Source organism: Halyomorpha halys, unplaced genomic scaffold (genome assembly GCF_000696795.3).
Source record: "Halyomorpha halys isolate HHAL.00 unplaced genomic scaffold, Hhal_1.1 Scaffold1102.1, whole genome shotgun sequence".
NCBI classification, from domain to species: domain Eukaryota; kingdom Metazoa; phylum Arthropoda; class Insecta; order Hemiptera; family Pentatomidae; genus Halyomorpha; species Halyomorpha halys.
This window is the reverse complement of record NW_027109254.1, coordinates 280,431-296,311: the sequence shown is the minus strand read 5'-3', so window position 1 is coordinate 296,311 and position 15,881 is coordinate 280,431. Positions and strand designations below refer to the sequence as shown.

General features: G+C 31.9%; 2 protein-coding genes across 5 annotated transcripts in view; both read right to left on the bottom strand.

The window, feature by feature from the left end:
• Positions 1–2,058, bottom strand: part of LOC106688306 (solute carrier organic anion transporter family member 4A1) — a gene marked incomplete at its 3' end in the record, with an annotated part of 15,341 nt that extends 13,283 nt beyond the window's left edge. For 2 of the 3 annotated variants that reach the window (XM_067047481.1, XM_067047482.1), the window contains 2 exon segments: positions 1,539–1,664; positions 1,733–2,058. In XM_067047481.1, the coding sequence (XP_066903582.1) occupies positions 1,539–1,664; positions 1,733–1,742 (136 nt within the window). 3 annotated transcript variants of the gene reach the window in all.
• Positions 2,059–5,204: 3,146 nt separating this feature from the next.
• LOC106688305 (ATP-binding cassette sub-family G member 1) overlaps positions 5,205–15,881 on the bottom strand; it is a 78,301-nt gene continuing 67,624 nt past the window's right edge. For both annotated transcript variants that reach the window (XM_014432696.3, XM_014432697.3), the window contains exons 10-12: positions 14,817–14,972; positions 10,575–10,879; positions 5,205–6,313 (exon numbers count right to left, since the gene is read on the bottom strand). In XM_014432696.3, coding sequence (XP_014288182.1) covers positions 6,271–6,313; positions 10,575–10,879; positions 14,817–14,972 — 504 coding nt within the window. In that variant the 3' untranslated portion in view covers positions 5,205–6,270. The remainder of the gene's footprint in view (positions 6,314–10,574; positions 10,880–14,816; positions 14,973–15,881) is intronic.

The window sequence follows — 15,881 nt, the reverse complement described above, 5'->3', positions numbered from 1 at the left end:
TATATATATTAAGAAAGGGAATAAACTAAAATGTTAAAATTACAGAGGTATAGCGCTCCTGCCTACAGTTTACAAGATCTTGTCGGTAGCAATTTGTAGGAGGATGGTGGAAAGGAGCGAACAACTGCTGGGTGAGTACCAGAGCAGTTTCCGCCCAGGATGGTCAATAACAGACCATCTGTTCTCGATCAGACAAGTGCTCGAGAAAACGTATGAGTACAATGTTGACTTACACCACCTCTTTATTGACTTCCGACAAGCTTATGATAGTGTAGACAGGGAAATTATTAAAGGCATTGCAGTCACTGGGAATATCTAGCAAGTTGATAAGATTAACAAAGATGACCTTGGAAAGGACTAGTTGCAAGGTGAAACTCAAGGGGGCATCTATAATAGCTTTAGGGTTAACAGTGGCTTAAGACAAGGAGACCCATTATCACCAGTACTGTTCAACCTCGCCCTAGAAGTTGCCATTAGAAAAATAAGGAGAAACCCGAGTGGCACCATTTACAATAGGCTCACACAACACATGGCTTATGCGAATGATGTAGTCATCACTGGGAGAACCAAAACAACACTGGGCGATGCAGTAGAAGAATTCAAGAGAGCAGCTCAAGATTTAGGACTTAATATAAATAGTGAAAAGACGAAATATATGAAAACCTCTAGACAGACCGGGGAGAGAAGAGGTATTGTGGATGTGGGGAAAACATGTTTCACAGCTGCAGTACTTTCAAGTACCTAGAAGAAGTTGTGACGGAGAACAATAATTTAGAAGTAGAAAATAAGGGCAGAATGGTAGCAGGAACCAGATGTTTCTATGCCCTGCAAAAAGCTCTCCGATACAAAAGTCTTTCCAGGAAAGCAAAGCTTTTGTTGTACAAAACAATAATTAGGCCAGTGGTAATGTATGGTAGTGAGACATGGACTCTAACCAAGGAATATAGAAGAGCTCTACTGGTTTGGGAGAGGAGAGTCATAAGAAAGATCTTTGGAGCCGTTAAAGAGGAGCACAGGTGGAGAATCAGAAGCAATGACGAAATAAAGGAATTGTATGGAGAGCCTGATATCCTCTGTGCTATTAAGAAGAGCAGGCTAAGGTGGTTGGGATATGTAGACAGGATGGAGCCCTATAGGATGTCTAAAAGGATGCTAAAAGGTGCACCAGAAGGAAAAAGGAAAAGAGGCAGACCCAGGCGCCGGTGGCTGGATGATTTGAGAGGAATGGGAGTTGAAAATTAGAGGAGTCTCGCTGGAGACCGCGAGGGATGGGAAAGAATGGTGACAGAGGACCTGGGCCTCCACAAGGACTGTAGCGCCCAACAGACGAAATAGAAGTAAATTGTCATTAGTGTAGACATAGTTAACACCTTTTGTATTGAACTCTGAACTTAAATCGCTAAGGAAAGTCGGGTGAGTAGATGCACCAGATATTTTGTTGTTTATTATTTACATAATAAATAAGTGATTCAAATAATAAAACATTATTTAAAAATGTATAGCGTCTTTCTTCTAGATAGGTCTCAGCTACTTCTCACCTTGCACGAATGCAGCACTACAGCAGAAAGCCAAAGCCCATTTTGGTAACCTGAAGTTCTGTAGACTTTCAGGAGTATACCCGCACCATCCGTATTTTCCTTTCTGCCTCTCATTGATCTGTAGAGCTATTTCACGTATCGGTATAGAAAAAAATATATAAGAATCTTTAAATATTGTGAATATTACTGCTTACCTTCGTACATTGTTCGTATCTTAATACGTTCTAATGATTGAGAGATCACAGGACCATTTAAGCCGAATTATGATCGGAAAACTAATCTAATTAATTGAACTGTTAAAAGTTACCACCATGACTAGCTGGAACGAGATACTGCTAAGAATGTACCGGGTACCACAGGTCTGTGCAAAATTTATTTATCTTGATTTGCTATAGATATGTGTGATTGCTATATCACTAATTATACTTAATTACTAACCTGTGTGTAACCTTTCATCTAAAAACTGCTGGTACATATGGTAGTGGTCATTGTTGGAGATATTGCTGTAGATGCTGCCTATCTTACTGTTCGACTGTGAAAATATTGTATTTTTTAATGTTTTCCTTACATTCTTTTTTAACTATTTCGTTTCGCAATTTTTTTACTATCCGTGTTTTCTGCTCGTCGACACCTCGGTGAAGTAATTCATTAAAAAATAGTGACGTATTTTTTTTTAAAGTTACGGGTTAGCCAGTGTGTCACTATGTACTATACTTGGATTATCCAAACAACCACTTAATACAGGTTTTTAGGATGAAAACATTGGACTGAGACCGGCAAGAAGAAATATAGTACAGGGGTAAAGCTGCAATGAGAAGTGAAGCCAATATGACGGGCCTCATTATGGACTCCAGGGGCATGGAAGAAGAGTAAGACGAACCACCTGCGACGTTGCCAATCTCTTTTGCTTTGAAGGAGAGCAAGGTATGTTATCTCCCCTATATGAATGTATTCTCTAGTTTGATGACATTATAATATAATAGGATTGATCAGTATTATATCAAATTGTTAAGTTAGGCAGCCTTGCTTATTAAATACAGCACTTCCTTCTATATATCTAAGGTAGACTATTAAAACCTCATGAATTCTTGTTATCTAAAGTTAAGAGGTTTTTATAGCCTACTATTGATATTTATATTTATTAATAATTAAAATATTTTCTATTAATCAAAGGACAGTTAAATACATATGACCAGATGCTTGGAAAGGGACGCTCCCTTTATCAACTCTGTTTTTGATCTTAAAACTTTGGTTCATATCTAGTAGTTTCAACAAATGTCTGTTTATCAGCTAGTTCCTGTGCTGTTTATAACGATATGACTCCAAAATCCTATTTTTCACTTCCTCCTTTCATTCTTCTACTTTAGACTAGTAGTTACCAAACGGAGTTCCACGAAACACTTCGGTTCACCGAAATAATTCAGGAATGAATCTTTCCACGTCAACCCATCACTTTGCCATCTTATCATTTCTTAGGATTTGTTAAAAATATGGATTACATTTTTTGTATCAAATGATAATAGGGGTTTCGCTATTGTTCAAACCCTACCCAAAGGATTCCGCCATTTTCCTATTTCTACTGAAAGGGTCCTGCCACCAAAATAAAAAGGCCGGGAACCACTGGTCTAGACATAAGAGTAGAACTTATAAGGATTCAAGTTGATGGACTCTACAAAGTATGTTAAAATGCTAGTCGTAAGACAAATGCTAGTAGAGAATAAGGAATAGTTTAAAATAGACATTATTATAAATAAAAGTGCATTCTCAAAACTCAATTCAACTGGACCATTATATAAAGGGACGTATATACTAAGCAAAACTTAGTCAACGAACGACAATCAAATGCTACTTAGTTAATATTTGGTTAGAGTGCACTGACGGGAAAGTTTGAATGAAGTTTTATTTATTTATTTCAAATCTCTGGGTGTTGCTGTTGTATCGAACTCATTAAAGCGTTTTCTGCATGGCATTAGCTATACGAAACGTATTTTAGTATGACCAGAACTCAAATGTCTTGGCATCTCACCTCCTTTCCTTAAAATATTTCTGAGAAGTTTTAATTTTGTTTTTAAATCTCTAGACGTTGCTATTGCATAGAACTCTTTAGATACTTTCTTAACATGTAATGAGTTATACAAAACTCACATCACCTTAGGTCAGGGTTAAACTTTTTTCTTATCACAAAAGAAAAAAAATTATAACCATTTAAAATACTGATACGATAACTAGCAAAAAAAAATATTACTTTAATGAAAACTAGGTATAATTACTAGTCAAAATTGATGAGTCTACCAAGTATAGGCAGGGGGAATAAAAATTTTTTTTTTTTTTAAACTGTTTCAAAACATTATTTAACGAAGAGTAAATTTGCTGTAACATTAGCCCTAAAAGAGCTATTTACGTCCAATATTTCTCGAGATATAGCTTTTTAAAAAGCAAAATTTCTTAAAAATCTACTGAAAGATTAGTAGTTAGCTAATTTATTTTGAGAAATCTATATCACAGGAACTATGTGACGTACAGATGTCTATTAGCACTCAAATTAAAGCTAGTTTATTGGACTATAAAGAAGTTTCTGACCTTTACCTTTGTAGAAAAAATAGTTTTCATGATATTTGCTAAAATAAATTGATTTATAGTTGTTTGGACAATAAGTTTGATTTATGAAAAACTTCATTTCAGAAACCATTGGACGTACACATGTCTGCCAGGGCTCAAATTAAAGCTAGTCAAATTTACTACAAAATAGTTAAATAGTTATGTTTATCTTTGTAGGAGTAGGAGTTTTTATATTTGACAAAATAAGCTCACAAAATGTTAATTTCTAGTTGTTCGTATAAAATGTTGGATTTTTGAAAAAATATATAGATCCATAAGACGCACATATGTCGGCCAACACTCAAAATAAAGGAAATTTAACCTATAAAGTAGTTTATGACACTTATCTTCGTAGGGGTAGTAGTTTTTATGATATTCACACATGAATATAAATTTGGCAAATGAAAATCTGTCCGAACAACTATAAATCAATTTATTTTAGCAAATTTCATGTAAACTATTACTCCTACGAAGATAAACATAATAAACTACTTTATAGCTCATTAAACTAGCTTTAATTTGAGTGCTAATAGACATCTGTACGTCAAATGGGTTTTGAGATATAAATTTTTCAAAATAAATTCACTAACAACTGATCTTTCAGTACGTCCCATGCAACATTTTTCTGAAACGTTGCTTTTTAAAAAGCTATATCTCGAAAAATATTTAACGTAAATAACTCTATTAGTGCTCATATTTTAGCAAATTTGCTCTTCTTTAAATGACGTTCTCTTAGGTTTTCTTGTGTTGTTCCTACTTTTTAAGATATAGAGCTCCGAATAAAAAATTATTTTCGGACAAGTTGACTCCAAAGCCAAGATCTTTTCGATTCATTTACTGCTGACTGTCACACCCCTAATATATTTCCTGTCTTTATATTACTTTGAAGCATTTCTTTATAATGCTGTTAGTTAAATACTCAATAATATAAATTGGCACACTTCCAAAATGTATAATTCTTTTTAAACACTTGCAGAATTAGAATGTAATTAAAATAGAAATTTTGGATAATGAGTAAAATGAAATGTTCTAGGATAATTAGGCACAGGATTACATAAAAACATGTGATGACAGATTTACAAAAAACATACATTTATTCTTCATCTATAGAATACCACAACTTGCATTTAACTACAACTTATACTTTAATTTATAACTAAGATCACATATCAATAAAAAATATTTACAACTCAAAAAATAATCGATTTACTTATACCTAATAATACCTACTAAATTTTTATCACAATCTAATTTTCTGTAGTTTCCTTAAACTTTACAGAAAATAAAATTATAAATATAATATAATGTATTTGAGAAAATACATTAGATTTAAAAAATGTTAAATACTTTAAAGTTTTATATAGTACTTTAAATTTTGTACATATGATGATCTATAACGAGATCAGAACTAGCCCTTCCCTCTAAAAATATAAAAAATAAATTCTTCTCATTAACACAAGATTTACAGAAACCATCCTTGAGAAAATTTCTTTGAAAAAAATAACTAATTACTTTCTGTTCCAATATATTTTAACGCATTTATGAGGAATCTATGTCAATGCAAAACATATGTAATGTCTTATTATATTTAGATATATATTCTTTATTTATTTCAGATTAATGCTCTCTGATTTCTTAAATAGATATTTTGTCTGTATTAGACCTGTAATCAATTGACTACAACTGAATATTATTTTGGTAATTCAGAAGAAAATAAATATATTTGTCTTATTCTGGTGATTTCTGCGTCAAGAGAGTAGTAGACAAAAGTGACTAAAAAAATTGGTCTTTTAAACATGTTTTGGATTTTTTAAGTGTTTTGGACTGTATATACGTGTACTACAGTATATGTACTTGAATTGAAAAAAAGCACAAACTCTTTTTGGATAGAAGTTACTTTAGGCAGCAAAGATTGGTCATGTGAACATAGAGACACTCGCTAAGTATTAAAATGGCTAAGACTTCTTTAATGTAGCATATCCGGTTGGTCCAATAAAATATAAATTTAAATTCATAAGGAAATATTTCTATTGTTAAAATATATTCAATCGATGGCTGGACGGATCATATTGTGAATACTTTACCATTAAATAAATCGCTCTAAATTTAAGAAAATTTTCATCCCCAGTATTTCTCAACTCTTCATCTTCCATTTCAAAACCAGATAGAAACCAATCCTGTAACAAAAATAAAAATAATAAATTTCTGGTTTATCCGCTGCTTTTTACATTTTTTTTTCCACAATTATACTAGCTGGCGATTTCATTCAAGGTTAAATGAATTTTTAATTGCGTTCACACTACTCTGGGATGTGGCTATGAGAAGGACAGAAGGTGGTAGCGTGAGGTTTGCGAATTGGATCCAACTTCAAATTGCGAAAATTCTGATAAAATCTTCTACTCAAAGAGCTTACTAAGAATAAAAATCAATACCCGTATCCAGTTTAAATTATGAAATTGTAATTTTAGTGATGTAATCCTGTTGGAATAGAAAATAAAATCAAGGAACACATTATAAAAAAGTTGATTCATGTACTAATCATAAACAATTTTATTTGTTCACAAATCAAAACCCATAAATTATAACATATAAATTTTAATTTGGCTTATATTCATGAAACGTCCCATAGTATTTTTCATAATAATTTCCTGAAAGAGGATTTAATGACTTTTGATAGATTACTCCTCAATTATTGTTAACATTTGGAACAGGTCATTTAAAAGTTCAAATCTATTAAGGATTTTGTAAAAAATGTTTTCTAACTCTTTAATTTTTCCTACTAGTCCCTAGTAGTTTAATTTTTCCTACTCGCACAAACTAAAAATAAAATTAACAAGCATAAATGCATCTGAGAGTTCTTCCTTTAACTAGAGAGTTAGCTCTCCGAGAGTTACAACGCCACTCTCCAGAAAGTAAATACATTTAAATAATACTCTTAGGAAATTCATACCCATTTCGAATGAATGAAACGAATCTCTGTGAGGGTGAGTCGTTATCAACTTTACAACTCAACAAACATTACAACTCTTGGAGAGCTTTTGGCAAGAATTCTCGGAGGTCTTTACCCATGTGAGGGTATATCTACAACTCTCATAGAGAAAAAGAATCTCTACTGTAAACGAACTATTAGGTCTGGTCTCATAAACTTTTTCCTACCACAAAACTTATTCGGCCTTGAATTTCATCAATAAATTATCTTTTGCCAATATTTAGTCCGTGAAATATATTTTGAACTGACATTTAAACTATTTAGTTTTTTTAGCAAGATACTGGAAGTGAAATAATAATATACTTCATCGGCCCAAAATAAGAAATGAATGTAAAAACAAAAGAAGAAATAAAAGACGGCAGCCAACTGGCTTTGATTTGCTTAGGCGCCATATTGTCTTTTTTCTGGTTTATTCACGAGAGGTTACTACTACTCGTTTATATACAGTGGTGGGAAAATGTATTTGTAAACCCAGTTTTTATAAAACTATCGGTCATAAGGGAACTAATAATCTACTGAACTTTACATTAATAAAATTTATATTTAAAACTAAAACAATTCTATATGTATACAATAAGTAACTTTTTAAATTAATGGAGAAACATTTTTAAAAATATAAATTCCTTTGGCAAAGAGTATTTGCACACTTCCGATTTTTTTTTATTTTTAGAATAAATATAAATTTATATTTCGTAAAAAGTCCACATTTTCTTTCAACTTAAATATTGGTGGGGAGTAGGATAATTATTTATTGGCAATTCAAAAGGAAAAAAATGGTAATAAGTGCTGATATTATTTTATTATGTAGTTTACGAGTATTAAGAGTCTAGCTAAACTCCGTCCTTTGCGCAGACATAGACCAATAATTTTAGAAAATTTTTGTGCAAATAAAAATCATTCTGTGCCCAAAGGAATGGAACAGCGTTCCTTCAACTTTTAACTTTTCATAAAAATGTTGTATGGGACGTACTAAAAGATCAGTAGTTAGTGAATTTATTTTCCAATAGTTCTCAATATAGCTCTTTTAGGGCTAATATTTCAGCAAATTTACTCTTCTTTAAATAATGTTCTCTTAGATTTTCTAGTGTTTTTGTTAGTTTTTAAGATATGTTATTTTAAGGTTTTGAAACAACCGCCATTTTTTAATCCCCTTACCTATACTTGGCAGACTCATCAATTTTGACTAGTAATTATACATAGTTTTTATTGAAGTAATCAAAACTTGGGGTGTGATAACTGCCTTTTTTTCTTCCCGGCTCTTGTACTATCCAGTGATATGATGCTTTCTCACATTCTGATCCAAAATGTGTCATTTTCTATAATATTTATGTCAGATGATTGAGGAGAGGTTTGCAGCTGTCTTCACACATTGGTTTTGGTTACACTGTGCTTCTGTTCTGTTGGAACACATATCGATCCCGGATATTCATTTTTTCGGCACTTGCATGCTGGTGGCGCAAAATTTTCACATAACCCTCAGCATTTAAAATTCCGTCAATGGAAACAAGAATTCTCACACTGTGGTATGAGACCCACCCCATAACATAACATGTCCACCACCATGTTTTACTGTAACAGAAACATTTTGCTTTTTCAATTCTTCCTTACGCTGCCTCCAAATACTCTTTAGCCCATCGGACCCAAACAAATTGAACTTGCCTCCATCAGAGAATATGACATCCTCCCAAAAGCTAAGCGGCTTACGTAAATATTCTCTGGCAAAAGCAAGACGCTTTTTACGGTTGATTTCATTTATATAAGGTTTCTTTGGAGGTACTCTACCATGCAGGTCTTCAGAATTCAGACAGTATCTGATAGTTCTGTCACTAACCAGCAGACTGTTTCCTCATCCTGGAATTTTTTGGGACGGCCTTTTCGCTCACTGTTTTCAGTTGTTCCACGTTCCTCACACCTCTTTATGACGTACCGAAACGTACCGAAAAATTTATACTTAATAAATCTGCAATATCAAGGTATAATATTTGTTAACCCCACAACAAAACAATTCTTTCGCGAGTTTCCAAACTCAATTCACTAGATTTCGGCATGATAGTTAACCAGTGACTAAAGAATTTAATTCTAGATGCTTTAGCATTGTAGGAAAACATTTGATAGAGTAGATAATACTGGTGTAAGAATTAATGTATAGTAAACAAAGAATATTAGTGATATTACAAAAAGTGTGCAAATACTTTTGGCCAGAGGATTTAATTATTTTTTTTTATTTTTCTCCATTAATTAAAAAAGTTAATCATTGTACACATAAAGAATTGTTTTAGTTTTAAATATACTTTTTATTAATGTGAAGTCCAAGTAATGGACAAAGATTGGGTGCAGATTCTCTGCCCATTTCTTAAATTCAATAACGACTGCTTAAACTCAAAATCAGAAAGTCATATACGTAATTATTATAAGAATATGATATCTGATACTTTAGACCCGGTACTTTTTTGAGCCCAAACTTTTTTTTACCATTGACTGCTTAAAAAATACTAATTCTCTCATAAACGACTTTTACAAAAAAAAAAAATTATGTTTCTTAAATGATTTATTTTATTTTGTAAAGATCAAATTTGGATATAAATCAATGATAAGAATGTACTTAATGATGCTTGGGAAAATTAGCAATGTTTGCTTCAAAATTTGTTAGTACTCTTTAACTAATTGTGAGATTTATTAGCTTTGTTAGCATAAAATAATTCATACAGGACGCTGATAAATAAAATCCAGCACATACAACACATCGATGGCTTTATTCTTAGTGGACCTAAGTACGTTCACTATCTCTATGAAAAATACAATAAAGGTTCTACCTTTATTTTATACCTAAATCTGTTTAATCAAAATTTAATTGAAAAGTTCCAATTTTCTTAAAAGATAAAGTTTTAATTATATTTTCCGTAAAGTTAGTGGAAATATACTTAGCACTACTGTGAAGTAAGCCAGTGGTTTTCAAACTTTTTTGCCACTGGGGAAAAAAACATCTCGCGGTACACTTGTTGAGCTAAAAATGTCGCCATAATTATCTTTAGAGCAGTTGAGTTAAGCTGATTTCACAGTTTTTAAAATGATGTGTTGGAAATTTCTTTCTTTTTTTTTTAAACAATAATATTGGTATTAGGTTATGGTAAGTGATAACGAGTTGGAAGTAACATATGGTAACTGACAGATATGGCCGCCTTCTGTTTCTTCATTATCAGAAAATCAAATCCAATATTTTCGATGTCAGTAACAGTTCTGACAAGAGCTCTTTTAGTGATAGCAATGATCAAGACCCCGACTATAGTTTCATGTATGATATTATAAGCTCAACCTTTCAAGTTATGTGGATTATTCATCCGGTATGTGAATGCTTGACTACTTCATATAATGTTCTTATAACAGCATTCGATATTCATAAACATATAAAAAATATTTTAAGGCACTAAAAATATTTCGTTACAACATACCTGTAAAGAAAAGCGTGGATGGAGAGGTCTATGATGGCGTTCCAGAGAGTTACGTGGTCCAGGTTGAGATAGTATATGAAGACCCGCGGATCGTTGAAGATGCAATGGGATGACTCCATTGAACAGTCCATCCTTTCCCTACCCAAGCCGTAACCCACCAGGAAGAGTAAAGTTCTAGCTGATCTCATGAAGGATGTCCTCACTAAGAGATTCATTAAAGGACCCATCGCTCTGGAGAAATCGATGCCGTAGATGGCGAATCCAAAAACTGGAGTCAACGTCATGGGGCCTACAATGGAGCCATTCTGCAAAGTATGAATGAATATAATATGTATATTGTATGAAAAGATAATACAATGTAAGATTAAGATACAACCCGGTAAAGAATATAATATTAGTCCAATATTATAAACTGGCTATACATTCTGAATGGTTTCGAAATTAAGAAAATTGTTTATACAGCCAACATACGGCATGACATGCAATGCTTTGACACTTAAAATTCAATTTTCACAAAAATGTGGGACAGTCCACTTAGATTCTCAATACCTCTTATGTAGTTTGTTTGTAAAGTAAGGATGAAATGAAATTGATTTAATTTTAAAATTATTTCCTAAATCTATCTGACCCTAATTCTTAATTTTATTCAATTATTGAAAAAAATATAATTCCAAACAAGAAGTGAAATATACTAATGAATCCTTCTGAGTGGTTTATTTATATAAAATGAAACTGTAGTTCCACAAAACAGATACATGTCCAAGTTAACGCACTTGCACAGATAGTTACCAACTATCAAGGAAATCCTGTTGGTACTAAAGTAAATGTCAGTTTACAAGATGTTAGTACCAGCTACAGCTGTCACCGTGGAAACTCCACTTCAAGTAAATTATATAATGTATTGGTGGGGGAATTAGCCCAACGGTTTTGGTCGTTTTTGCTATAATACCAAAGTTCTTTGGGTTCGTAAAATATTAAAATTAGAAAGAAGCTATACTATATTAATAATCGAGATAAAAAAAGAGAAAAAGTTCGACTTGTGGTTTGATTAATAATTCATATCCATAAAAATATAAAATTAAAGAGTGTATGATCTGAAAAAAAAAGATCATAGGACTTTTTAAAAATAACCTCTAACACTAATATATTTTATGTTCCTCTTCTTTAGAAACATTAATGTTTTTTGCTATATCTTTTATATATTTTATTTCATTAAATTTAAATTTGGCATTGAACAGAGTATTATCGGTTTTTCTTCACTTCGGAATTCTAACCGGTTTTATGTTGATTCATTTTGCTCGTTGTTTTATCATTTAAAAATTGATGTTAGCGTTGATGGAGGAATTTTAAAAGGCCAAGCGATGCAGAGATTTTTTTCTTTTTTTTTTTTTGTAAACGCCGCCTTGGCATTTGTTTAACCTCGGAAACGACCGCGTAGGATTAATTTGCTGAACCACGAAAAATAAATTTAGAAGTCAATTTGGCAAAGCAAATTTGGTAAACTGAATCAAAAAAGAGTTTTTGTATAAGAGGATCCATGATTCGATTGAAAAACGTGTCACAAATAAAAAGGACAACCAGAAGAAATGTCAACAGGACTAACACGAGTGGGAGAGGGGGAATTTCAATGTGTACTTTTCCATAGATCTTTGATTTAATATGAATAAACGGCGTTTACCTACTATCCTAATTGCTTATTTGTATTTTGCCTTTCAGGATTGGAAGGGATATAGAAAAATAAAAAACAAAGAAAGACTTGCCCCTGTCAAACCAGATTCCGCCATGATTTCCAGCCAATCAACATTTTGGCATGACGGGTAGTGTGAATGTAGAAGTTGATGGTTAATTTTATATTAAATTTGTTATCAGAGATAGACTGAACAATTTCTAAATATTATTTATATATTATATTTACGACAATTATTTTTTTTTAGCATTTACTAGAAGCTTGGATTTTAAAACCAATAGATACTGACTGGTGATATATCAATGGGATAATTTTGCGAATAATTCTGAAGTTTAATTTAGTTCAAGTATATGCAAATAACAAAATAAAATGATTTGTGTATGTAATAACTTTATTGAGGTAAATCAGGGTAACTGCATGTGCATGGCAGGTATATACCGGGCCAGTACGTAAATAAATTTTCAGAGCATAAATGTTTTGTTGGAGGAGATCTATGGCATTTCGAAGTAAATAGGATGGATTTAGTTCAAATTACCGTAGACTGTAGCTCTCTCAAATCTAAAGTCGATAAAACATATTTATGCACTTGTCTCGAATATGCATTTATCTCGACTAATCATTCAAATCAAACCTTCATTTAATATGAATTCTTCTTCTAAAATACATTTAATGAAAGAGAACACATGGAAATGCTCTCCTATGGCAGATTAGGATTTCGCATGCGATAACTTATCGGACGATATCGCATGATTAGATAATGCGCCACAAGTATGGTCTATCTGTCGTAATGATAGATAGTGCGATAATTATATCGTAAGAAATGGTCAAAAGACCACTCAAGTGCTGCCAACTGGCTAAATCTTCGGAACGGTGTGTCGCATAGTGATTTTTTATATTAATTTCATCAATTGAATGTTCGGTTTCTAACGAGGTATCTCCTGTGCTTCACACAAAGAATTTGTACATTAACAGACGCCAACAAAACAGTAGCATGCACCATACTGGATGTGGTAGTAGGTGGCACCCGTAGCCGACAATATACTTAAACAGGGTGTCACAGTATACAATAAAAGATGTCAAGTATATAAAAATCGCCCTATATGCTTTTCCAATTTATTTACCTGTAAATCATGAAAAACCCTAAAAAATTGTTTTTGTTTTTTGAGGAATAATCCTTTTTTTAAATACTTATGACATTCGGGAGGATATCAATTGAGGCTATAAATAGGTTACCACCCCTATTAAATCCTATTCCATTGTAAATTCTAGAACAAGGAATGAATATGAATTGTGGGACACCTTCTAAACTGTCATACTCCAGCCCAAGTTTTCTCACTATGCAATGATAAATTTATAGTATGATATTTTATCGCGACAAATGTACAGAAGTATCAGTATCCATTATGCTCATGGTGCACGGTATATTACTTTTCTACATCCTATGGTTTTGTCGAATATTTATAGCATGCGTAATAAACCAAAAAACCTAAATCATCTGCATATTTATCTATTTATCATTGTTAAAGCCACCTCAAATTGACTATGACGTTTTGTTGGAAAGCTTTAAAATATCGAAAACTAGCTGTTTCGGATATAAATATTTATTTGGTTAATCTAACATTTATAAAACTTAAACGTAAAATAAACAAAAGAGGTATAATAAAACAATAAATAAATAGGCTTTTAGATAAAATAAAATTAGGTAAATAAGTTCTGAAAACAATAAGAAAATAATTCACAAAAAAACAAAAAAAAAAACAAAAAACAATAGATATATAAAATAAATACTGGTCGGTGACCGCTGCAACTTTCAAATTGGTCCAAAGTTGGTGCAATGGCTCATCGACAGTCAAAATATCTAAAAGCCAAGATGGCCACACTGACACTTATTAAGGGCAGGCAGTGTCTAGTTGTTTTTATGAATTATGCGAGCCGATTAGTAATAACTCATATTGCACTCAAAGGCCAGAAACTCAGATAAGGTCTGGTTCCGGACTGTACGCTGGTTAACACTCTTAAAAATTTTCAATAAATAACATCAACCAAATGCAGCCAGGGCTGATTACACACTCTCATGGCCACTAATTAGCCGGAACTTATATTCAAGTCGAAACCCAGAAAAGGTCAGGTTTCGGATTTTAATATTGACTAAAGACACTAAAAATGTCCACAAATAATACATTATGAACGCAGAAAGGGCTGCTTATAAACTATCATAGCAACTAATTAGCTGGAACTGATTTCAAATCGAAGATGGTCGGTCTGTTGCTAGGTGACGTCTTAACAACGGTTATAAACCCTTAGCAACTATCTCTATTACTTAATTATAACAGCACAAATATAAATACACATTTTTCTTTTCAAATGGCTAAATCCACTTAAAATAATATAAATAAAAATAAATGCAATTAAATTAAACATTAATACTAATTAAATACTATTTACAATAAAATACAAGTTAATTATAAAATATGGCATTAACAATCATATCATCGGGTAAAAATGATCATGATATTCACTGTTTATATTGTATATATAAAGATAAGTTTTCTTACCGTTACATTGAACAGAGTTCCTATCACCAACCCTAAGGATTCGGCCGTAGAAGAAGTCAAAATACCAACTACCAAGAAGAGTAAGAACCTCTCGAGCTCCCATGGCATTCCTGAGAGTGCGTACACTGATGGTACGAACAGTAGAAGCAAGGGTAGCTGGAACAGAATATGATTATTTTCACAAACCTACATCTGAAAATACATCTTAATTTATGAAAATAAAGATAGGTTTCTTATTTTATCCTATTTAGTAAAATATCAAATTTTTTAGCTACATATTTACAATTATTTTTTGTTGATTTCATGTCCATATATAAAGTGCTGAAGCAAATAATATGAATTTTTCTATTTTTTTTTTAAACTAATTATATTTATCTTTTAAATTTTTGAGTGAAAAACTTAATATGGTTGTGTCATTTATATAATGGATCTGATTTTTGTTATGTTGTATAAATAGGTCAGAAAGAAAATACAATCAAAATATGATGTAAATTTAGTAATATAAAGTAATAATTTTTCCATTACAGTTTTAAGATTAGGTAAATATACATAAATAATGCATAAATTAAACAAATCATTAAATTAAATATTAAATTTTATTATGTTTACGTAATGTGATAGACAGTTAAATCCTTGTTTTCTTATTCTTTGCCATCAAACCAATGAAACCTCAGTGAATTAGCGGCTGAGCTCAAAGGATCTACATTCTGTCTTCTGACTTTCGATAGTCATCCTCATTTCTAAACAAGATGCCGAATTCCGGTGGTTTTTTCTTAACCACTTACTCCAGTAATTTCCTACCAGTATCATAAATCATGTTATGTGCCTTTCTATATGATAGTGAGGGTTTGATTAGCTGTTTTGTCAAATTTTTTCCAATAATTTTTTTTTTCACATTGCGCATTCGATTCCAACGATCCATACTATACTAGAGTAGCAGTTTCGGAGGTGAACATACTTATTACTTTTCATTTCTAAATAAATTTGATTTATCATTTGAGAATACAATTAGCGGAAGGAACCGTGTTTTAAACGCGTCACCAAAAAAAAAAATATATATATATA